This window comes from Salvelinus alpinus, chromosome 24, assembly GCF_045679555.1.
Source record: "Salvelinus alpinus chromosome 24, SLU_Salpinus.1, whole genome shotgun sequence".
In the NCBI taxonomy this organism is placed as follows: Eukaryota; Metazoa; Chordata; class Actinopteri; order Salmoniformes; family Salmonidae; genus Salvelinus; species Salvelinus alpinus.
In genome coordinates, this window is record NC_092109.1 from 27,189,104 (window position 1) to 27,215,806 (window position 26,703).

At 42.1% G+C, this 26,703-nt stretch overlaps 1 protein-coding gene across 1 annotated transcript in view; it reads right to left on the bottom strand.

The window, feature by feature from the left end:
* Nucleotides 1-1,113: 1,113 nt before the first annotated feature.
* Nucleotides 1,114-26,703, bottom strand: part of LOC139552455 (fibroblast growth factor 11-like) — a 79,103-nt gene continuing 53,513 nt past the window's right edge. The window contains exons 4-5 of the mRNA XM_071364215.1: nucleotides 10,576-10,774; nucleotides 1,114-10,429 (exon numbers count right to left, since the gene is read on the bottom strand). Coding sequence (XP_071220316.1) covers nucleotides 10,251-10,429; nucleotides 10,576-10,774 — 378 coding nt within the window. The 3' untranslated portion in view covers nucleotides 1,114-10,250. The remainder of the gene's footprint in view (nucleotides 10,430-10,575; nucleotides 10,775-26,703) is intronic.

Sequence of the window (26,703 nt, forward strand, 5' to 3'; positions counted from 1 at the left end):
TGCTGTAATCGCTGCCAAAGGTGCTTCAACAAAGTACTGAGTAAACGGTCTGAATACTTATGTAAATGTGATATTTCATTTTTTTCAATATATATAAATATGCAAACATTTCTAAAAACCTGTTTTTGCTTTGTAAATATGGGCTATTGTGTGTAGATTGATGAGGGGGAAAAACAATTGAATCCATTTTAGAATAAAGCTGTAAAGTAGCAAATATGAAAAAGTAAAGGTGTCCGAATACTTTCTGAAAGCACTGTATGTATAGTATAATTGTTGTTTATTGATGTGCTCATGCAGAGCTCATCTGATAAAGAGACTGTTGTCAGCAATTCCCTGCTTAAATAAAGGTTAAATAACGATAATACATAACAAATACATGCATGCACCAGTAAGACTTCAAGACCTCAAGGTGAAGAAAACACAAATATGTCTCTCTCTCTCTCTCTCTGTGTGTGTGTGTGTGTGTGTGTGTGTGTGTGTGTGTGTGTGTGTGTGTGTGTGTGTGTGTGTGTGTGTGTGTGTGTGTGTGTGTGTGTGTGTGTGTGTGTGTGTGTGTGTGTGTGTGTGTGTGTGTGTGTGTGTGTGTGTGTGTGTGTGTGTGTGTGTGAAAGCGAGAACGAGACACAGCAGGGTTATGTGGCTGAGATGATGGGCCGCGTAGGTTCCAGGGCTGCCCTGCTCAGTGCTCAGCCAGGAGGAGCTTCTGTCACCTGTCTCTCTCCAATCACCTGGGAGCACCTGCAGCTGTCATTACCATCTGGAACACACACACACACACTCACACACACACACACACACACACACACACACACACACACACACACACACACACACACACACACACACACACACACACACACACACACACACACACACACACACACACACACACACACACACACACACACACACACACACACACACACACACACACACACACACACACACACACACACACACACAGAGAGAGAGAGACATATTTGTGTTTTCTTCACCTTGAGGTCTTGAAGTCTCACTGGTCAGCAGTCACACAACTAGTACCTGTAATCACTTAGCTTTAAGCTGTAAGTAATGTTGCACGTCACACAACAATAATCACCAAGGGACAATACGTACAATCATACAAATATATCTGTTTGTTTTATTGAATAATATTCTATAGTAAGACATCTCGTCTTGAGTCAGGTGTGAGTTACTTTAGAAACAGGTCTGATGGTAAACATCTCCCATTGAGTCAGGTGTGAGTTACTATAGAAACAGGTCTGATGGTAAACATCTCCCATTGAGTCAGGTGTGAGTTACTATAGAAACAGGTCTGATGGTAAACATCTCCCATTGAGTCAGGTGTGAGTTACTATAGAAATGAACACAGGTCTGATGATAAGTATCTGTCCTCCAGTCAGGTGTGACATACTATAGAAATGTACACAGGTCTGACAGTAAACATCTCCCCTCGAGTCAGATGTGAGTTACTATAGAAATATACACAGGTCTGATGGTAAACTCAGAGAGAGGGTGAGGAGAGGGGCCTGTGTGTCTCTAGTTACTGAAGAGGATGTGTCATCCCTTATCGTGGGAGTTGGTAAATGGTGGCGCATGCAAGTTATGAAAAGATTATCATGTCAACCTGGACTTGTTGTCCTTATTGCAGACTTCTGGACTGTTTAGCAGCCTGTTAGTCCTCCTTGCTGGCTGTTAATCCTTGCTGAAGACTGTTAGTCCTCCTTGCTGGCTGTTAATCCTTGCTGAAGACTGTTTGTCGTCCTTGCAAGTTGGTTGTCCCCATGGCAGATTGTTAGTCCTCGCTGCATTGTTATTACACTCTAGTCTTTTTGTCGTGGCTGCAGAGTTAGTAGATCCATCTCTGCTCTATCGCCATGTAAAGTCACACCTGTGTTCATTGTCCCCTGGGAACAGTGGGAGGGGTCAAAGGAGTCAGCCCTTCTTTCATTGGCTCCATCTGTGCCAAGGCCCGTCTTATTACGTATGGCTCTTGTTGGAAGACGTCTGTAACTTTTGGAAGACAAGAGGAAAGGATTGAGATCAACCAAGAGCCGAGAGGAGAAAGGAGATGGCGTGGTTAGTTTTTGGAAGACTTGTGTCACCCTAACCCTGAGCCCAGTGGGTGCTGGGACAGTCTGGTCATTGCTGGGAATGGTCATAACTGACTGACAGACAAGTCCCTCCAGGATTTCGCAGGGATGTTTTGTGATATTTTTGCGGGGGGAAATGTTTTATTTTGCTGCGGCAATTCTGATATTTTGCATGGCAATATGCAGTGATTTTGTCCAATTTGTTGTGAAAATGCGCTAACGAGGAAAAAAGTTTGTTGGCGTGTAGCTTATTTTTCCTATATTTAACTGTGTAGCTTAATTGAACTATATGTGGTAAATGTGCAGTGATTGGTTGGGATTGCAAGCCATCTTTTTGTACTGCGTATGGGTCTGTTTTATGCGATAATGCAATGATTTGACTCTTATGAGGAAATGGTGCTGTGATTGGTCAAATAATATGCTGGGAATTCTTGATTTTGCTAAAACATTTGCGATTGCAGAATCCGGGAGGGACTGAGGGTTCTTTGCTGATTTATAATGTATGAGGAAGAAACTGTATTAGTTCGGAGATAGAATGTGAGACAGAGAAAGTTCAATAGTTCTGAGATAGAATGTGAAACAGAGAAAGTTCAATAGTTCTGAGATAGAATGTGAAACAAACAAAGTTTCCACATGCTGTTTTGCTCTGACTACATTTACAGTTTAGTGTTAAATCTCTTGCACCCTGTGTAACTCAATCACACTGTAGGATTCAGTGAGTGCATCATTTAGCATTCTGTGGGAATGATGAACCAGTGTCCTTACCACTTCAGCCCACCACAAAGCTTTTGTTCACCTACAAAACCACACTGAAGGGAGGATTGGTATGAGGAAAGCAAAAACCTCCCTCCCTTAAGTCTCAATCAGAAATACATGACAAAGCAGAACAAAAGAAAACACAACAAGAAACATTTATCACATTCATTCTTCAAGATATTTTCTGAAAATATATCAACACAAGACCTCACATTTAACAGATATTTTTTACGTACAGACATAGCTATATAGTAATATTTATATGAAACAATGAGCCAGGAGAGCACCATTCAAAGGGTAAGTTTGTTCTAAATCCAATGTGTGTACAGTAGACTGACAGCCTCTATACCTTAAACATCCCTGTTAAATCACAATGGTTAAGCCAGACTTTGGTCTTGGCAGTACCGTCAAGTCCTTCAGAAGAACCCTATAAGCGTTCATTATTATTATTATAATGGTTAGCCACTCTTTTTTCTTTTTATTATGAGAGTGGTGTTCCCCGTTTGACCCCAGTTTTGATTAAAACCTAAGACCAAGGTCCTTCAAACATCTAGAGTGCACTCTAGTGGAGTTCTATAGCAGTGAACTTCGAATAAATTCCCTGGTTTTCCCAACCAGAAACTTGGACCAAAGTGCCCGGAACTTTGCAACTGTAGACCCCACTGTCTCAGAAAAGGACGGTAAAGTACAGAAAAACCAGGCAGCTCAATGCATGGCCAGATCACACTGGCCAGTGGTAATGGTCCAGTTCTATTGGGCTGTTGGTCTCTAAAGTGTGCCATAAGATGGAGGAATATCTCCCACCACAGTTGTTGTGAAAGAGCCCACTTTGTCCGGTTTACAGGTTGGAATCGGACAACACTGCTCTGAGTTCATTATCAACAAACATGGTTTGCTCCCCCCTCTGCACCTAAGGGAAATTATTGCTCTCAACGCTAGACTATTGCTCTCCAGCTTGGCTTTTATTGAGTCTATTGATCGTCACTCTCATGCCCTCTTTTTCTATCTTTTCCTCTCTCTTGCTCTCCTTTTTCTCTCTCACACACTCATACACACATACAGGTAGGTCATTACACTCACTCAGTCACTCTTACACACACCTACATGTACAAACACACACACACACACATAGTGTGCTAGAGGGAAGGGTACTGGGCAGTAGACACATAGAACACTAGTTGGGGAGATTGAGCAGGAAATGAAGCGTGACTTCCAAGCACATATGAGAGGGCATGTGTGAACCACATTCTCAATGTCACTACCCCTCCCTTCATGGGACCTGCTCTGTCTTAGGCATACACCTCACCAAATATTGATCTGCCGTTCATTCGCCGGGTTGGTTTTAGGGACCACTCGATGGTAGTCGGCAATCAGCGATTCTACATGTTTGCACTCTGTTTGCGAATTGCAGCTGGCAGTCTGTTCAGAGGTGCTAAATACTCTAAGCTGGCGAACGCTACCGGTGTTTTTATTTTTGCCTCAACCAGGTGAAGATCTCTCTGGCATACTCTCAATATCAGAATCTAAGAGCCCTGCCTCACATTATATTTCAGAACTATTTAACTTTCTCCGTCTCACATTCTATCTCAGAACTATTGAACTTCCTTTGTCTCACATTCTATCTCAGAACTATTGATCTTTGTTTGTCTCACATTCTATCTCAGAACTATTGAACTTCCTTTGTCTCACATTCTATCTCAGAACTATTGATCTTTGTTTGTCTCACATTCTATCTCAGAACTATTGAACATCCTTTGTCTCACATTCTATCTCAGAACTATTGAACTTTCTCTGTTTCACATTCTATCTCAGAACTATTGAACTTTCTCCATTTCACATTCTATCTCAGAACTATTGAACTTTCTCTGTTTCACATTCTATCTCAGAACTATTGAACTTTGTTTTTTTCACATTCTATCTCAGAACTATTGAACTTCCTTTGTCTCACATTCTATCTCAGAACTATTGAACTTTCTCTGTTTCATATTCTATCTCAGAACTATTGAACTTTGTTTGTTTCACATTCTATCTCAGAACTATTGAACTTTCTCTGTTTCACATTCTATCTCAGAACTATTGAACTTTCTCTGTCTCACATTCTATCTCCGAACTAATACAGTTTCTTCCTCATACATTATAAATCAGCAAAGAACCCTCAGTTCCTAATATTAAGCCTAACCACAAAACCTTCTCAGATAATGTACATGACGACCAAAACAAGCTTGATATTTTAGAACATGACTATATCTCAACGACTGCCTACATACTCTGATCCTCTTAGAACGTTCTCTAGACAGGTATTCCCAAACTGGGGCAATGCCATCGGGGGTACGCCAAATAAAAATGTGATTCACATTTTTTTATTTTTTATATATATATACATATTTTAATAAAAAAATGAAAAGCAAGCTTCACATTTTCAAACTGTCCATATCTATTTTCCAACGGGGCTATACATTTGGGTGGGATTTTTTTCACTGCAAATACAGGTAGCCTAGCCAAATAATTAACATCCAATCACATTAACCGTTACTCTCTCGTGGGAATTCCACTAACGGTCGTATGTAGCCAAATGTAGCTGCTGCTCTTTCCGTTAAAAAAAGTAAGGCCCGCGTCCATAGAGACACATACCAGCTTCACCAGCAGTACCTACACCTGCACCTGTCGACGACACAAGTTGTTCTGCTTCCACGAGCACATCCAATGTTAGCATCAGTAATTCTACATTTGTTGTTAGCCCAGCTAGCATGGACACTGACAGTTGTGAATCTGATGTAGCCAAAGAGCTACTGCCCCCTTACCCGGGAAAGCGTCGAACAACAGACAGTGACGTTTGACCATCGAAGAGGCACAAATATGATGAGAACTACATTGATTTGGGGTTCACTTATATTGGGAGTAGTGCCTTTCCTCAGCCACAGTGTTAAATATGCAAAAGTACTATCTCACAACTCGATGAAACCTTCACTCTTGCGCAAACATGCCAATTTGAAAAATAAGCCACAAGTTTTTTGAGCGAGAATTAAAACAGTGAGCTACCGAGTGGCTAGGACAGGCAAACCCCATACTATTGTGGAGGACTTAATTCTTCCTGCAGCCACAGATATGGCTCGGACAATGCTGGGGGAAAAGGCCCAAAAAACTATACAGACAATGCCTTCATCAAACAACACTGTTTCACAACGCATCAGTGACATGGCAGGAGATGTTTTGAAACAATTACTGCTTCACATACAAGCCAGTGAATTATATGCGTTACAGCTGGATGAGTCAACAGACGTGGCGGGCCTGGCACAGCTCCTTGTATATATCCGTTACATTTATGGGGGTCAATTAAGGAGACATCCTCTTCTGCAAACCACTGGAAACCAGGACAACAGGAGAGGATATTTTTTAAGTACTGGACAGCTTTGTGACATCAAATGGACTTTGGTGATCAAGATTTGTTGGTATCTGTACTGATGGTGCAAAAGCCATGACAGGGAGACATAGTGGAGTGGTAACGGGCGTGTAAGCAGTTGCTCCCGACGCCACTTGAGTACACTGCAGCATCTAGCGAGAGGCTCCTGCTGCCACGGGAATGCCTGACAGCTTGAAAGACGTTTTGGACACTACAGTGAAAATGGTTAACTTTGTTAAAACTTTGTTAAGGCCCCTGAACTCTTGTGTATTTTTTGCACTATGCAATGATATGGGAAGCGACCATGTAACGCTTTTACAGCATACAGAAGTACACTGGTTATTAAGGGGCAAAGTATTGACACGTTTTTTAAAATTGAGTGACAAGCTTAAAGTTTTTTATACTGACCATAATTTTCACTTGTCTGACCTCGTGCATGATGACAAGTTTCTCACACGACCAGCCTGTCTGGGTGATGTTTTTTCTCGCCTGAATGATCTGAATCTAGGATTACAGGGACTCTCCACAACTATATTCATTGTGCGGGACAAAATTGAGACTATGATTAAGAAGTTGGAGCTCTTCTCTGTCTGCATTAACAAGGACAACACACAGGTCTTTCCATCATTGTATGATTTTTTGTGTGTAAATGAACTCAAGCTTATGGACAAATGTGATATAGCAAAGCACCTGAGTGAATTGGGTGAGCAATTACGCAGGTACTTTCCTGAAACGGATGACACAAACAACTGGATTCAGTATTCCCCTTCATGCCCTGCCTCCAGTCCACTTATCGATATCTGAACAAGAGAGCCTCATCGAAATTTCAACAAGCAACAAGAATTTAATCAGAAGCCACTGCCAGATTTCTGGATTTGGCTGCGCTCAGAGTAGCCTGCCTTGGCAAATCGCGCTGTTAAGACACTGATACCCTTTGCAACCAGGTACCTATGTGAGAGTGGATTCTCAGCCCTCACTAGCATGAAAACTAAACTAAATACAGGCACAGTGTGGAAAATGATTTAAGACTGAGACTCTCTCCAATACAACCCAACATTGCAGAGTTATGTGCATCCTTTCTAATTAACCTGTGGTGAGTTATTCACAATTTTAGATGAACAATTAAGGTTTTATGTAAGATGGTTAAATAAAGAGCAAAATTATTGATTATTATTATATTATTATTTGTGCCCTGGTCCTATAAGTGCTCTTTGTCACTTCCTACGATCCGGTTTGTGACAAAAACTCACACTCATTCTTATGTTTAATAAATGTATCGTATAGTTTGTGTGTTTCAGGCTTATGAATGATGGCAAAAAACAACATTTGAGAGTGCGCTGAATCTGGAGCTGGAGGGGGTACGCAGCTGGAGGTTGAATGTTTGAAGGGGTACGGGACTATAAAAGGTTTGGGATCCACTGCTCTAGACCATCTCAGACATACTCTCATCCTTAATAACATGCAGAAAACATCCATCTCACAGTCTTTACATTCTGGAACATTTGTATCTATTCTCCCTCTCTGTGTACGTTCTTCATCTTCTGTAATGTTGGTCAACATATTTACAGGCAGTCCACTGCGACTGGCTTTTTCGAATCGGAATTCTCCAAGAGACTGTGGTATAAGTCTCCACATTGGCTTGATATTAAAGGAGGTCAGTGCAGTGCTGCTCTGTAATATATAATGGCATGCTATCTCACTCTAACAGCATAGTCGCCATGGCAGGAACATGCTACGCTGCTATGTACAAGGTCAGAAATGCCTTTCGCCATTGTACTGTACATATCCCCATGCCTAGAAAAGCAACCTTCAGTACACTGGGCTGTTCCTGTGTATGTTGTGCTGTGCTGTTGTCCACGATTTGTTTTAGATGTTATTGCCTATTGATACCTGCACCACTCTCAGGCCAATAACAATACCGTGACAGTGCTGTGTTTGAAAGGTGGCCATTTGCCCCACAAATGTCACCTCCCCAGAGAAGGACATCACAAAGAGAGCCCTCCCAGTGCCCTATGTCCAGGATGAAGAACATTGCAGAAGTCACCTCCCACTCAACACACACACACACACACAAAAACACGCACGCACACAAACCCACACATGCACACACAGGCATACACACACAATGCACTCCCAAAATAAACTCACATATTCCCACAAACATCACTACACTGGGGGAAGAACACAATCACAAACAGCCACGCACACAAATAAATCCATATTTGCGAGTGGATTCCTCTGTGGTGATTTGATAAGGCTGGTGAGTGGATAAGGAGTGAGACGTCTGTAGAATAGTAAGTAGGTGCTCCAGCTCAGAGCCTCCTCAGGCTTTGATGTCAGCTTTAAACTCGGCTTTATGTCGACAACAGTTGCCAAGCAAAGGATACACTCAACAATCACTGGCATTACCTTTCAGGTGACAGAGAATCTAATCAGTTTAACACAGTAACATTCCTTTAAGTCCAATCCTTAACATTTCTCTGAAATACTGTATTATGGTGCATTATGGTCAACAAAAAAGAGCACCACAAGCTGAGTTAGGGAGGCTGGCAAATTGGGAGATTTTTAAGCAGGCGCATTCATAACCACTCACTCAGTAACTATCTCACACGCTTGCAAAAAAGCTGACTTTTTCTTTTAACACAGCTCAGCTCTTAAAGAGACTCAAAACTGTACAAATATTGCAGGGACTAGTTAGAACATTTTACATAAATGTAGGTGAATAATTCAAGCAATGATGGCTGTATTCCATAAAACCCCCTGGAAAGAACCTTCAAAGAGTTACATCATAATAACATAGCCTCATTTTGGGCCCAGAGGGTATTTAGCTCCATCACTCTCTCACATGCTCAGAGTCAGCGTGCTGAGCACAAACTGAAATCATCTCTGTCAGGCTACTGTTATGTGGGCCAGACATGGCAGTCATGTACGAGTCGGGGCTCTCATAGTATTTTGGACATGGTGCTTTCATTGCTCCAGAAGGGCAAATGGCTATTCACTTCAGATAATGGAATACCCTGAAATTTCAGTCTGTGAGATTATTGCAAAGTTATACAGTAGTTGAATCATCATTATCACCATAATCACCGTAACCATTGTAATTTTCATTATTATTATCATCATCATCCTCATGATTTATTATCATAAACTTCTTCAGTTTCCTCCATCATTACCTTCCTCATTGTGATTGATCGTTAGAGAAAGGAACTTTGAAAGAGGGAGATAGAAAAGGTCATCTTGTAGCCTGTAGATATAACTCTGATCCCAAAAGGGCTTGCTTGACTTGTCTCTTTCAACAGATGATTTGGCTTTTTTAAAATTGATTTGCTGACTGCAGTTCAACAGACAGCCCTGCTATCAAATAGAAATAGATCCCCCCTGATGTTGTCCAATAAAACATCATTTTGATGTCCAGCCTCCAGCTGTGAGGTGTGTGATTTGCAGGTGGGCAGATGGTGGAGGCCAGGCATAGTCACACTTTCACCACGGTGATTGCCATTAATTAGAAGAGTGGACTCGAGAATAGTAATTATGATGACATGAAGTGATTATTGCTACACACCTCTCTCTCACACATACACACAGACACAATCACACACTCGCACATCAAAATACAACAATTAGAAAAAGTGTGTGCGCGAGTGGAGGTGATTTCTGGAAACTAGGACAGGTGATGGGAAGGCAGAGAGATTATACAGGCTGTGCCTTTGGTAGTTAGTGTGCTAGAGGAGAAGGGGTAAAGGTGATTGACAGGGAGGAAGGGTGGTGGTGCTGACTTGGGCCCTAGTCTATCTTCCTCGCTGGTGGCAGGTGAGAGGAATTCCTCCGAGACCCAGACCTGATGGGCTGTTGACCCCTGACACTTCATCATAGTGCAGCCCAGTGCACTTCTGGCAAAAGGGGGCCATTCCTCCAGCCAGCCCAAGTGCATGATGGGCGATTAAGTCCCTATTAAGTTCTCAGTGACACTGCTGCTTCTCCCCCACCATCGGTCCCCTGTGCTACGAGGCATCAGCCTTGGGGGCTTTTTTTTCTTTCCTGCAGTTCTTGATGGAGAAAGTTCTTTCATGACGTTCTTCTGACGTCTTCACTGTCTTCCGGGCAGGCCCTTCCTTCTCTTTCTCTTTCTCTTTCTGTTCGTTGACTAGCACGTGTAGCGATGGCTCCTTATAGATGGCAACTGTGGGGCAGATAAGGGAAACAGTTGAAGCGTCCAATGGTGAACATAAGCATCATGCAACGTCTATAATAACTTTATACGTTTCTGATATATCCCTGTTTAGTAAAAAATTCAGCACAGCATGGACAGGAGGGCATGTGACCAACCTTCTATAACTTTAGGCAGGAAGTGTGCAGCACCTTTGGTCTTCTTCACCCGGTTGCCCTTCATGACTTGTCCGTCGCGGTTGATACCGATATACCAGGAGCGACCCGACTGACTCTGTCTGTAGAGCATGGAGGAGTACGTCACGTAGTAGTTCTCAAACACACTCTCTTTGAACTTACACTCTGGAGTGAAGTGTTCCTAAAGAGAAGGATAGAGAGAGAGAAAGAGACTGTCACATTAACAAACTACATTTTACATTACATTTTAGTCATTTAGCAGACGCTCTTATCCAGAGCGACTTACAGTAGAGTGCATACATTTTATTACATTTTTTTTTTTTTACATACTGAGACAAGGATATCCCTACCGGCCAAACCCTCCCTACCGGCCAAACCCTCCCTAACCCGGACGACGCTATGCCAATTGTGCGTCGCCCCACGGATCTCCCGGTTGCGGCCGGCTGCGACAGAGCCTGGGCGCGAACCCAGCCCAGCCTGGGCGCGAACCCAGAGACTCTGGTGGCGCAGCTAGCACTGCGATGCAGTGCCCTAGACCACTGCGCCACCCGGGAGTCCGGGTGGCGCTATACACATTCAGTCAACACTGAAACACAAACAGACATTCATACAAATGTATGCATAGTATGTGCTCACACATACTGTACGCATGCACGCACAAGCTCAGTGAAAAACAGATGAATTATGAAAGTTGTGTCTAAGGGGAATCGAAGGGAAAGCTAGGATTCTATGTGTATTCATGTTTCTTTGAAAGCGAGAACATCCTGGTCTTTGGGGAGAAGAGTGTGGAGTGATTTCACTCGTAGTGAGGCATTACATGATAGCATCAGTGGTACAAACTGAACACATCCCTCTAAGGTACAGCGGAAGAGACAAACCACTGGGAAATCCACCTACAAATACAAACACATAGTATGCAAATTAACACATTTACACACATTAAGTTATTTTGGAAGTACATGAAAGTTCACAGGCAGAACAAATGGTTCAAATGGAAGTCCCTTTCAACCTTCAAATTCAAAAATTAAATCCAGAGCATTCACACTGTCCTACTAGGTGACAGTGAACACACAGCAGCACCCACAGCCTCCAAAGTTAAATGTTTCCAACAGTTAGGACCCAGTTATTGGCTGTTAGCACATATCCCCAGTACCCACACCAGTACTTAACCCTCCTACCTCTAGCACTAACATAAGGACCATTAAACCCTGCAGAATGTTGCCTGGTGATTGTAACCACTAGCGACAGGTATACATCTCTCTTAGTCACCGTCAGGGTCCTTCCCCTGTCAGAGAGCAAACCCAATCTGCACGATTGATTTAGTGAGAGCAGCAGGGCAGAAACAGCTGACTGGACACTTTCTCTGAGACTTAGGGAGATTGGTGGAGATGGAGGACTCATCAGGGATGAAGGTGCTCCATGGTCACACATTCACAGATCATCACCTCTCACCTTCAAGGTGCTGTGGCATGCATGTCTGGGAAAGCCAATCACGTGCTGCATCTATGCGTGGTACCATACCCTTGCCCCCCCCCCCCCCTATTCTCTGTCATAGCCCCGGTACCACCACAGCCCCACCCCTCTTCTCTGTCGTACCCCCGGTACCACCTTTTCTGTCGTATCCCCGATACCACCCCAGCCCCACCCCTGTTCTCTATCGTACCTCCAGACCACCCCAGCCCCACCCCTGTTCTCTATCGTACCTCCAGACCACCCCAGCCCCACCCCTGTTCTCTATCGTACCTCCAGACCACCCCAGCCCCACCCCTGTTCTCTATCGTACCTCCAGACCACCCCAGCCCCACCCCTGTTCTTTATCGTACCTCCAGACCACCCCAGCCCCACCCCTGTTCTCTATCGTACCTCCAGACCACCCCAGCCCCACCCCTGTTCTCTATCGTACCTCCAGACCACCCCAGCCCCACCCCTGTTCTCTATCGTACCTCCAGACCACCCCAGCCCCACCCCTGTTCTCTATCGTACCTCCAGACCACCCCAGCCCCACCCCTGTTCTCTATCGTACCTCCAGACCACCCCAGCCCCACCCCTGTTCTTTATCGTACCTCCAGACCACCCCAGCCCCACCCCTGTTCTCTATCGTACCTCCAGACCACCCCAGCCCCACCCCTGTTCTCTATCGTACCTCCAGACCACCCCAGCCCCACCCCTGTTCTCTATCGTACCTCCAGACCACCCCAGCCCCACCCCTGTTCTCTATCGTACCTCCAGACCACCCCAGCCCCACCCCTGTTCTCTATCGTACCCCAGTACCATCCCAGCCCTGCTTACCTATAGGTACATTCCACCTCTACATCACAGAGTTATTTATAGATCTTCTGACAAGTCTGATATCTTCAGCTGCACTCACACACACCAGAGGAGATCAATAGATGATCTGCTTCATTCATTAGTAATCAGGCTGGAGGAGAGGGAGAGAGGGAACGAGAGAGGGAGAGGTAGGGAGAGAGGAAGAGAGAGTGAGATGTAGGGAGGTAGGGAGAGAGAGGGAGAGGTAGGGAGAGAGGGAGAGAGAGAGGGATGTAGGGAGGTAGGGAGAGAGATGGAGAGGTAGGGAGAGAGGGAGAGAGAGAGGGAGCGGTAGGGAGAGAGGGAGAGTGAGCGGGAGAGGTAAGGAGAGAAGGAGAGGTAGGGAGAGAGGGAGAGAGAAGGGCAAGAGAGGCCTGCTCACCTGGACCTGCAGGGGAAAACAGTGCACGAAGGAATTTTCAATGAGTCTCCAATCACAATAACCCAGGACCCCACCACCAACCTATGTGTCACCATAACCCAAAACTAAACCTCTGATCATCACCCAGCATTATAACCCATCACTAAGACCTAGATTACCTTACATTCTGAAATGACCCTCATGGTAACAAACTTCGTTCTCAGAAATGATACCTTCAGAAAAACCCACAAGGCGACTTCTGAACATTACCATGTTGATAATCCTTGATGAATTCTGTGGAATAATCCTTATGATAACCCACTTCCTCATTATAACATCTATCTAACAGCATTTTTTAGCCAGGCGTCTCCCTAGGATTCCTGGCAAGATGTCAGCAGAGAGGAATTACCCTGATCATAACCGGCTGCTAAACCCCTGAACTAATCATCCTGATAACCCTCAACTCAGCTACCATGGCTGCTACAGTATATCTAACTCACACAGCCTAGTTTCTGTAATTACCATGCCTTTAATCCATGACTCAGCCTCAAGGTAACCCACTATCTATCTTTGCAGGATAGTAGAGGACTCCCCATGACGTGACCTTCAAACCTCCACTGATTTAGCCTCTACCTTTGAGCCCACCTTAAGAACCAGTTGAGTAAATAACTCCTGAGTGTGTGTGGAACCTGACAGGGAGGGTCACCCTTTTTAAGTGCAGAAGGGGGACATTTTCATTTAAAGATGAGTGCTTGGACTAAAGTATAAAATGAAATAAAAATCTCATCCTTCACTGGTGACTTATTGACTGACTCAGGCGGGTTCCTTTCCCTGCATCTCCAGCCAGAATGAATTCTAATGAAAGCCTGCGAGAGAGGTAATATCCAGCGTCCGTGCAGAGAATCCTGAGGATGGGTAGAACCTCTTTATCATGCAAAGCAGTAACCCTACCTTCCCCTCCCCCTCTCTCCTCCTCTACCTCCTTCTCCCTCAGCCAGCCCTTGTGTCTGATTACATCTATTCTACCTGCTCTAGAAAGCTTAACTCCTAACACCACTGTATGCTACGCTGCTCTGCTCTCCTGGAGCAATAATCAAGCCAAGGACTCAGACCAGGGGCTAGCACACCAGGTAGCTACTAGCTACACCTAACGATGTTTACACAACCTTTCAGATCAATTGGTGTAGCTGGTACCTCTTCTCCAGCCATGCAGTTGGGTCCATTCATACAGGTTCATAGTGTGGGAGTTCTATCCCACTTTTAATTTGAGGTCTATTTTAACACTGAAAAAGCTGTTTCTAAATTAAGTTAAAATATCAATGTGACATTATTACATACAAAGATATACCATGACATTTAAAATTATAAATGTAATAAAACAACAAACTTTTCTATGTAGTTTTTATGACATGCGCCCCATTAAAAGACCGGTAGCCGCCCGGTAGCCTTCACATGTGTAGCTTGTTGTTTATGTTTGCCAATCAAAGAGTCAAGACAGGCACTGTTATACTGTATGGGATGATACAAAGTTAGCTAGTCTTGGCAGTAGCCAAGTTGCCTTGGCTACTGCATCTCTCCCTCTGTCTGCTCCTCCCATTGCACACACACCGGCCCCTCTGCAGCTGCAGCAATAGAGCACCAGCCTCTCTCTCTTGCACAGCAGTGCTCACGTTAAAACTGTACCTAATATCAAAATAATATTTGAATATCTAGATATGCAACAAAAATGTATGATACTGTTCGAATAGTGAAATTATTCAAATGCCCGTTCCCTAGCTAAAAGTTAGACTGAGGCACTGTTTCCTTGGCTTAGTCCTCTGTATTGCCACCAGGGGTCGTAGTGACACATTAGGCAGTCCTGCCTGTGTCTGTTGATCACCCCCAGCAGTCCCTGGGTAATCTAGGGCCTTTTCCCTTTCCCTGTCTCCTCCATCCTCTGTGACCTGGAAACCGATAATTGGTCAAGTGGTCGAGTAGAGTGTCAATTCGTTAGTAGGTGAACGGAAGAGTGTCCTCCTCGATAGCCATCTTTCATCGAGGATAGTCATGTGTATCCTACCTAGGTCCTTCGCAGAAGAGTTTTTTAAACCCCTCTGAATCAGCTTTTGTTTTGTCAGAGGAGAAAAGCATGCAAACGTTTAAAAACAATATGCTACTTATAGTTTCATCTAGAAAATGTTTTTACACAACTAATTAATGTGTTTTATCACTTTACACATTAATTTTGGGCTACACCAATGTAAACTTCAATTACCTGATTTCATACAAGCACATTTTCGTCCACATTCTCTCTCCTCGCCGGCTCTCCTCGATTACCTTTGACATTTTTCAAAAATAGGAAAGAGAGAGGACGAAGTAGAGAGGACACAGGAGTTGAGCAAATCCAATTAAGAAAAGGCCTAGGATATGCTGTGAAATCTGCCTATCTGCAGTAATCGCGCCATGTTTCCATGCTGCTGCGTAACTTTCGTAACTTTCACTGACTCTCCTAATGGGTCTTTCCTCTGGCTCTGTGTGTGTGTGTGTGTGTGTGTGTGTGTGTGTGTGTGTGTGTGTGTGTGTGTGTGTGTGTGTGTGTGTGTGTGTGTGTGTGTGTGTGTGTGTTTGTGTGTGTGTTTCGAAGTGTGCAGAAGCGAGGGACACCTGCACATGTTGTTGATGCCTTTAGAACCAGGTGCAGATGTTCTGTGACATGGCACATTACATAAGTCAATAAGGCATGGATGCACTTTTAACCCCTAGAGTCGTTTGATGCACCCGTACGTCACACAGTTAAGCCATTTTGAATATTGAATAGTTCCCCGTTCTACACAAGAGGACCTGGACAAGAAAATCGTCACAACAATGTCTGTAAAACCCAAACCATTAGAGCTACAAACGAGTAAGTCACCACCATCGAAAGATGAGACTATCAGTTGTTTTGTTCCACGACGCACACAAGTTTCAGGGGAGTCATCTGAAGGTAACCCAGTAACGGGCTGTAAAAAAGGCAGAACGTGCATAGGAGGTAAAAGTTCCACGAATAACGTGACCAAGCATCTTCAGTTTTCTTATATCGTTCATATATAGGACAGACACTTCAAAACCTTCTTCCTTTTGGACTGTCTGTTTTGCCATGTACAAATATGTTATTCAATGCGTTTCTAAGGGCTATAGCAGTAAAGGCCACATTTTTTTATATAAATGCTTTATATACCTAAAATTCCAAATAAAATGGCTAAATGATACATTTTATGACCGTCTTAAAACAATTCTATATGTTAGCTTAGTAGATATTGTGGTCTAAGGGCTTAACCACATGGCCCTTCTCTAGTGGTTTATGATGCCACGGCCTGGTATGATGTGTGTGCGACAACTGAGCAGAGTGGGTGGGGTCTAGGGGATGTGTAGTGATGTCTACTGGCTAATCTACTGTACAGCCGTCTCTGGGTTGGTTGACATGTGGAGAATCTGTTGATGTGATTCACGTGGGAGGGGAGTGGCAGCTGTGACCACGCACCGACCTCTCATCCCTTTATTCCTCCATTTGTCATCCCCTGCTCAATGTCCCGTTTATGGGAGAGAGAGAGCGGGAGAAAGATAAAGAGATATTGTACTTGTGATGTTTCTGTGTTTCATAAAAAAGGGTGTACTTCTCTGCATGTGTATTGGGTTTTTAAGTGTATGTGTGTGTGTGTATGTGTGTGTGTGCGTGTGTGTGTGTTGTGAACAAAGAGCATTGCTGACAAATGTAGCAGGGCTGTGGAATTTACTTAAGACTATCACAAAGACTAGAACAATGGCTGTCACTGGTGCTGCACTGGTGCTACATCTCTTACTTAGTACTTAGTATCTTAGCAGAGAGCCTTGGTGCTGGACTAATGATAAATGAATAGAAAGAAGGAACCCTGCCTGCAGACAGTATTACTTCTAGCTAAGTGCACTTAATTGCCTGGCTGGCAACATGTCTCCCTCTGTATCATTCCATTCCATTTCTCTCTACCTCATCCCTTCTTTCTCTATCCCTGCAGTTTTGCCCGATTACTCTTCTCTTCTCTCTCCTGTTATTTCTCCCCCATTGTGATGGAGATGATGCTACCTGGCTGGCTGTGTTGTCCTGCATCTCAATGCAGCCCTCAAAGGTGACGAATGGACTACACAGCCATTTATCAGGAAAGGTCTCTCTCTCTCTCCGCCTTTCCTTCTCCCTCCCTCTCTCTATCTCTCTGTCTCTGTATCACGCACGCACACACACACACACACACACACACACACACACACACACACACACACACACACACACACACACACACACACACACACACACACACACACACACACACACACACACACACACACACACACACACACACACACACACACACACACACAAACAAACAAACGTCCACATGCCCGAACACCACATAACACAGTGATTTATATTTACAAACACAATAACAATTACTCATACAAGCACAAGCACACACACCATACACAAACACTATTAACCCACACACACACAACATCCACTACACAAATACACAAAAGCACTAAATATACACTGAGTGTACAAAACATTAAAAACACTATTTTTTTAAATGTTTAATTTTTATTTATTTATTGAATATCCAAAACATACAATATACTTGCAGTGAAGCCGCTCAACAACTACATCACACCAGTCATCCAACAGACTCCCATTCAGAGCGACACACAGAAGCATCCAGGGTCAACACCCTGCTCAGGGGCACATCAAAGATCTCCCACAAGGCCCCCCCCAAAAAACGGGAACGCGAACCCGCCAAGATCTCCCCCCATAGTTCCTCATAGCTGTCCCTCAACCATCCGAGACCCATCCCACAGTCACCCCCCCACCAATATTTTTTTTTAAAGAAAATAAAATAATAAAAAAGATAATTAATTCCATTCCCCACACCTAAGAACCCCCCCAATGCACCAACACCCAAGAAAAGTAGCTCATGAGAAAAAAGAAAGACAAAAGTAAACAGAAAACAGTGCAAAAAAAACAAAGAACATCAAGGACAACTAAAATCAAAACAGCAAGGCCAACTGTATATGTTTGAGTGCATGTCTGGCACTATTTACATATGTTTGTGTCCGTGTATGTGTGTATTTGAATGAAAGTGTGTGTATATGCATGTGTACAAACATTAGCATCAGCCTCAGGCAAACCGGCATTAGCTGTAAAAACACTTCCCATCAGTGTCATACAAACTTACTTTTTATTATGTTTTATTTGACTTTATTTTTTTTACTTTATCTTTGACCATCATTCTATCTCCTGCCCAGCAACTCCACTCGCACTTGTCTCCAATTTCACATCCCAACCCTCAGATTCCCTCAGCCCATCGCACCTATCTCTGTAGGCCACCCTCTTCGGATTTCTAAACAACATATATCTTTCAACTATGCTGTGATGTTTAACGTACAATTTCAATCTACTTAATCAAATAGAATCCATAGATTGCGAGTTGAAGATAATTGACTGACCCGGTCTCTCCAGATCTCCTAACAGTACTATTGCTCGGGTCAATTTTAGATCAATGCTACAGTATGCATTTTCAGTCATTCCTGAACCTGAGACCAGAAACAGGCTACCTGAGGGCAATACCAAAATAAATGGTCTATTGATTCTGTATCCTCACAACAAAATCTGCAGAGCTTTGGTGATTTTATGCCCCAAATATTCAACATTTTGTTGGTGCCAAGAATTCTACATAATAATTTTAGCTGAAAAGCACGAAGTCTTGAATCTTGCGTCATTTTCTACATCAACTCATCGGTACATCAAAAATCTCTTCACAACTATTTTGCAATCTGTATGGCACAGTTGTCAACATTCTGGTCCTCAAATGAAACTGGCATACTTTCCAATTTATGCTATTTTTATTCCTCTGTCAGTTTTGATCCTTTATATTGGTCAGACAGACCTGTTCCTTACCTCCTCCCGCTGCCACCTGATGTAATCAATTGGTTGTACTCTTGGATTGAGCAGACCTTCCTGTACAATTTTGATAACTCCATAAAAGGCATAACCATTCCAATTTACAATATCATTTAAAAAATGATAAAATACCCTTTTCAAACATCTTTCCCATAAATACAGGTATTTTATCAACCAGCACATTTAAGTTCAGCCATAATATTTGTTGTAATATTTGTTCTATCTTTTCAGGGGGATGAAATAGAAATTGTAGCCAGCTCTGCAATGCTTGTTTGAAAAAGAGAGATACTTTGAAAAAAGTATAATTTTCAATTAATCGAAAATGAGACATGGCAATCTGCACAAAGGCAAAAAGGCCATTTTTAAACTATGGATTAGCTTTTCATAGTCATTTACTTGAGAACCATTTAGGGTTCAAGTAAAACATTTGAATAAGTGAAGCTTTTAGAGAGAGGTTAGTGCTTTATTATTTAATAATCTCAACCCACCCAATTCATATTCATTACAGTATATAGATAGGCACGCTTTATTTTGTCTGATTTAGCGTCCCAGATAAAGATAAATATTTTTGCTCATATGATTTGAAAAACGAATCGTCAGAAGTAGGCAATGAGTAAACTGAGATATGACTAAGGAGTTAATCAGGGCAATTTTTCCATAAATAGACAGGTATTTACCTCTCCATGGTTGCAGGATCTTGTCTATTTTTACAAGTTCTCTACTGAAATTCATTGTGGAGAGCTTCTTTATATATTTTGTTAAATGAATACCAAGTCAACCCATTTTATAGGTAAACTGCAGGGTAATGTAAAATTTGTATTTTTTAAAGATCCAATACGTAATATTGTAAACTTAATCATAATTAGGTTTAAGTCCAGAGAGTCCATAAAAGTTATCTAGATCTTCAATGAGACATTGCAGGGATCTAGCTTGTGGACTTAATATAAAACTTGAGTCATCGGCATACATGGACACCTTTGTTTTTAAGCCTTGGATTTCAAATCCTCTAATGTTGTTATTGGATCTGATTTTAATAGCGAGCATTTCAATGACCATAACGAATAGATATGTACAGCGGACACCTTTGTTTAACTCCTCTTGAAAATTCAAAACTCTCTGAGAAGTAGCTGTTATTTACTATGTTACACCTGGGGTTGCTATATATTACTTTCACCCATTTTATAAGAGAATCACCAAAATTGCCATTTATAAATAAAATCCAGTCTTACTTTATCAAATGCCTTTTCAAAATCCGTAAATGCCATTCCTGGCTTCTTATGTTCTTCTTATGTTTCATGATGTTCTATTATTTCTAGTAGTGGTGGTCGTATATTATCTCCAATGTATTGTCCATGTAAAAAACCTGTCTGATCAGGATGAACAATACCTGGTAAAACCCTTTTAATTCTGAGTGCTATGCATTTTGCTATTATTGTTGCATCACAACATTGAAGTGTAAGGGGCCTCCAGTTTTTTAAATAGATTGGATCTTTATATTTGCCATCTGGGTCTTGTTTTAATACTATTGAAATCAGACCTTCCTGCTGAGTACCTGACAGACTACCATTTCTATAGGAGTAGTTAAAACAATCTAACAATGGAGCTTTTAGTATATCCAAAAATGCTTGATATACCTCTACCGGTATGCCATTAAGTCCCGGGGTTTTCCCAGACTGAAAGGATTTAATAGCCTCAAAAAGATATTCCTCTGTAATTTGGCCTTCGCACTGATCTTTCTGTACATTTGTTAATTTTCTATTTTTTGTATTATTTCAAAAGAATTCCTTACCGTAATCTTCATTCAGTGGGAGAGGATGAGACGGAAAAGAGAACATCTACTTAAAATAGAACATCTTTTAAAATATAATTAGGAGAATCATAGATGACTCCGTCTTTAGTAATGAGTTTCTGCAAATTCTTTTTGTTAGCGTTCCTGTGTTGGAGATTCAGGAAGAATTTTGTGCAGTTTTCTCCATATTCTATCCTGTTTGCTTTATTTTACATTAGATCGTTCTTGAATAAGTTCCTCAAGTTCTTTTGTTTTTCCGCTAACTTATTTTGTATCTCTGTAGTATTGTTTTTATTGCTATCTACCTGTAGTATCATGTATTTCTTGAGAATCATTCCTAACTACTTGCACATTCAGATCGAAATTTCTGTTAATTAATATCATCACACCTTTTGAGTTCCTTTGTCGATGACAGAAAATGATTTCACCACCCCATTCCTTTTTCCATGCAACTTCATCTTAGGATGTAGTGTGAGTTTCCTGTAAACAGTATACAGTTGAAGTCGGAAGTTTACATACACCTTAGCCAAATACATTGAGGTCAGGGCTTTGTGATGGCCACTCCAATACCTTGACTTTGTTGTCCTTAAGCCATTTTGCCACAACTTTGGAAGTATGCTTGGGATCATTGTCCATTTGGAATACCCATTTGCGACCAAGCTTTAACCAAGCTTTAACTTCCTGACTGATGTCTTGAGATGTTGCTTCAATATATTCACATAATTTTCCTACCTCATGATGCCATCTATTTTGTGAAGTGCACCAGTCCCTCCTGCAGCAAAGCACCCCCACACCATGATGCTGCCACCCCCGTCCACGGTTGGGATGGTGTTCTTCGGCTTGCAATCCTCCCCATTTTTCCTCCGAATATAATGATGGTCATTATGGCCAAACAGTTCTATTTTTGTTTCATCAGACCAGAGGGCATTTCTCCAAAAAGTACGATCTTTGTCACCATGTGCAGTTGTAAACCGTAGTCTAGCTTTTTTTATGACGGTTTTGGAGCAGTGGCTTCTTCCTAGCTGAGTGGCCTTTCAGATTATGTTGATATAGGACTCGTTTTACTGTGGATATAGATTATTTTGTACCTGTTTCCTCCAGCATCTTCACACGGTCCTTTGCTGTTGTTCTGGGATTGATTTGCACTTTTCGCACCAAAGTACGTTCATCTCTAGGAGACAGAACGCGTCTCCTTCCTGAGCGGTATGACGACTGTGTGGTCCCATGGTGTTTATACTTGCGTACTATTGTTTGTACAGATGAACGTGGTACCTTCAGGCGTTTGGAAATTGCTCCCAAGGATGAACCAGACTTGTGGAGGTCTACAATTCTTTTCTGAGGTCTTGGCTGATTTCTTTTGATTTTCCTATGATGTCAAGCAAAGATGCACTGAGTTTGAAATACATCCACAGGTACACCTCCAATTGACTCAAATGATGTCAATTAGCTTATCAGAAGCTTCTAAAGCCATGACATCATTTTCTGGAATTTTCCAAGCAGTTTAAAGGCACAGTCAACTTAGTGTGTGTAAACTTCTGACCCCCTGGAATTGTGATACAGTGAATTATAAGTGAAATAATCTGTCTGTAAACAATTGTGGGAAAATGACTTACAGTATGTCATGCACAAAGTAGATGTCCTAACCGACTTGCCAAACTATAGTTTGGTAACAAGAAATTTGTGGAGTTGTTGAAAAACGAGTTTTAATGACTCCAACCTAAGTGTATGTAAACTTCCGACTTCAACTGTATGTTATATTCCTTTTCCTTTAGCCACGTAAAGACTGATCTTCTTTTTTAATAATCTGCTAAACTGTTACAATGCTAACTGGCTATACTTATTTCACCCCTTACCATAACTAGATAGTATTCTCAGTCTAAATTGACCATAATTAGTGCTTGTAAAGTTACTGCCATCAGAGGTATTATGATGGTCAAAACTAGAGCTTTCAAACGTCTGATATTTAGGATTGAAGAAATAGTTTCTAGAAATATATGTTTTATTCCCTTGCCTGTTTGCCTGTGAGCCAATGCCACAGATGTTTGAAAATTGAGACAAGATATGTGTGTAGTAAATCTGAGTGAGTTAATGTGTATGATATTGGATGTGATTTAGTGAGAGTGTGTACATTGTCTGTTTAAGAGTAAGACTGTAATGTGTGATGTCCAAATAAATAATTACTCTGCCAATTTGCATGGTTAAGTGTCTATGTGTGTAACATGTAGTGTGTATAGCCTTGATATTCATGATGATAATTGTAATCCATATCATATAACCATCATAGTTGATTCATAATTACCTTTAATATAATTAAAAAACACATCCCAGCATTTCCATAGCAATTGACGTTTCACATGATTATGAAAGAGACCTTGCATTACTATAGAGACGGCTTCACTACAGTACAAATGTGTCCCGTACAATATGTTAATATTCCCCAATGTCCCTATTCTGATATCGTCCCCTTACTTGTTATAAACATATATAAACATGTAGACAAAGACATAGAAAAGATAAACAAACAAGAAACATATAAAATTATAGAACAGTTCTCGACAATAGAGAGAGAGGTGAGAGACGGAGAGAAGAGAAGAGAAAAGAGAGAAAGAGAGAGCCAGAGAAGAGAGCGAGATCAAGTGTGTGTGTGTATGTATTAGTCCGTATGTGTAAGTGAACATGTAACTGAGTACGTGTGTGTTCATATCCACTTCATAGTGTTCAGATATTTTTACAGTTCCAATCTTTTTTTCGTAACCTTAAGTCCCGGTAGAATTTAGTACAGCCATGGTGTTATGGAGCTGTCTCGGAATAGCTGTCCATCTATAAAGAGTTTGTCCACAATGAGAAAGGCACGCTTACCCCTCTCCCTCTATTGTCACTGTACAGTTTACAGTCTCTTGCGACGTTCATTTATCTCCCGTGGAAATTGGTCATTGAGCCCGAATTTGGTCCCGTTAAGCTCCCTTCGCCTGCTTTTGATCAGCTCCTTTTGTTGGTATTGTTCAAATTTTGCGATGATCGGTTGGGGACACTTGGTCTTGTCGCTCCGAGCTCCAAGTCTGTGTAGTTGGTGGAAAGCCACCTTGTTTACATTCTCTAGAGGAAGTTTCAAGGCGGATTGCATGAATTCTCTGATCGCGCCCTCTGGATTATTGGATGCGTCCTCAGGAATCCCAGAAATATTAGATTTTCACGCATGCTACGACTTTGTATGTCTAGCAGCGACTCCTTCATCACCCTGTTTTCCCTGAGTAGACAATCCATTTTAGAATCGTGGATTTTTACCTTGGCTGTGAGTGCCTTGTTCTCTCCTTGGAGCGTGAGAATTTCACTCTGGCTAAACTCCAAACTCCCCCTCAGCCCTGCTACCTCCTCACACAACTTTTCCAGTGTTGCATGAATTCCAGCCAGAGCACTAGCCTCTACTTCAACGGTAAGTAAATCGTCCGTGTCTGTAGATGAATCTGTTTTCTTTTTAAATTGTCGGGTTTTGTGAGGTAGTCGGAACTTTCCATGATGGAGTATGTTGTTCCTCCATAGCGTAAAGCTGTTGGTACTCGTCGATTTCCCTCAGGATCTCCTTAGTATCCAGGTTTGCTCTTTACTGCAACCAGATGTTTTTCAAAAGTTTTTAACAATGCGTCTTTCCAACGACAACGACCGGTGTCTGTAGTACAGCCACCTAGCACTGTTGTTTGGTTAGCGGTGTTTCCTAGCTGTTAAAAGCTAAACGAGTTGCGGAATCCACACGAAAACAAGTTTGGTATTCTTATTTCATTTAATCAATAGCGGTTTTGTTTTAATCAAAAATGACAAACCGGGTGTTTTCCAGCATACACTGTTCAGCTGCTCACTCTGATAACGTGTGATTAAGAACACTTACTCTTTCCATGACATAGACAGACCAGGTGAAAGCTATGATCCCTTATTGATGTCACGTGTTAAATCCACTTCAATCAGTGTAGATGAAGGGGAGGAGACAGGTTAAAGAAGGATTTTTAAGCCTTGAGACAATTGAGGCATGGAATGTTGTATGTGTGCCATTCAGAGTGTGAATTGTCAAAACTAAATATTTAAATGCCTTTGAACGGGGTATGGTAGTAGGTGCCAGGAGCACCGGTTTGTGTCAAGAACTGCAACGCTGCAGGGTTTTTCACAGTCAATAGTTTCCCATGTGTATCAAGAATGGTCCACCACCCAAAGAACATCCAGCCAACTTGACAACTGTGGGAAGCATTGGAGTCAACATGGGCCAGCATCCCTGCGGAACGCTTTCGACACCTTATAGAGTCCATGCCCTGATGAATTGAGCTTGTTCTGAGGGCAAAAGGGGGTGCAACTCAATATTAGGAAGGTGTTCTTAATGTTTTGTACACACATGAAAAAAAACTAAATTTTACTATACAATACTACAGTACTTACTATAGAATTCTAAAGTAAACTGTAGTATACTGTAGAATACTATACTACACACTGTAGTATTCCTCGATCATGTGTAGTACTTACTATAGAATGTTGTAGTATACTGTAGAATACTATAGTTAATACTACAGTATTATCTGCAAAAAAACACTGTAGTAAAGACTACGGTAATATCCGCAAAAACACTATAGTCCGTAAAAACACAACCCTTTTTTTTTTACTTTAGTAACTACTACAGTATTTAATTTGCATATACCCTGCCCATTCCCCTCCCCAATATCCCAATTGGTCCCACCCAAATGTGAGAAACTTACATGTCAAGTATAGACCATATATTGTGTTCCCTACAGGTTATAGAAAAGAGCAAGTCTGAACTATCCATTTAGACCCCAGTCCTTCCTTCCTTCCTTTCTTCCTTTCTTTCTTTCTTTCTTTCTTTCTTCCTTCCTTCCTTCCTTCCTTCCTTCCTTCCTTCCTTCCTTCCTTCCTTCCTTCCTTCCTTCCTTCCTTCCTTCCTTCCTTCCTTCCTTCCTTCCTTCCTTCCTTCCTTCCTTCCTTCCTACCTACCTACCTACCTACAGGAGAAAGCCTCCTCTTCTATGTCAAAGATAATTAAACAAAAACATTACAGTAAATACTACAGCCCGAAAAAAACATTACATTAATTACTATAGCATATACTACAGTTTTCTTTTACTGAAGTATTTATACTATAGTTAACTGTAAATACTTCAGTATACTACAGTACACTACAGTAAATACTACAGTATTTAGTCTGCAAAAACAGTACAGTGAATACTATAGTATTTGTACCATAGTGTACTATAGTATCATAGGCATTATAATTGAAGATGTGCACAAGCAATTTACTGTATACTATGCACACATCAACACACCCATTAAAAAGGCAATCATCGCGGTTAATTTCAGAGGCCTGATTGGCATGCATGGAAACTGCATCTGTAAAATCTAGAATCTCTCAATTGTGTCACCTCCCACCCACCATCTCTCTGTCTCTCTGTCTGTCTGTGTGTGTCTGTCTGTCTGTCTGTCTGTCTGTCTGTCTGTCTGTCTGTCTGTCTGTCTGTCTGTCTGTCTGTCTGTCTGTCTGTCTGTCTGTCTGTCTGTCTGTCTGTCTGTCTGTCTGTCTGTCTGTCTGTCTGTCTGTCTGTCTGTCTGTCTGTCTGTCTGTCTGTCTGTCTGTCTGTCTGACTGTGTCTCGCTCACGCACGCACACACACGCATGCACGCACGCACACACACACACACACACACACACACACCATC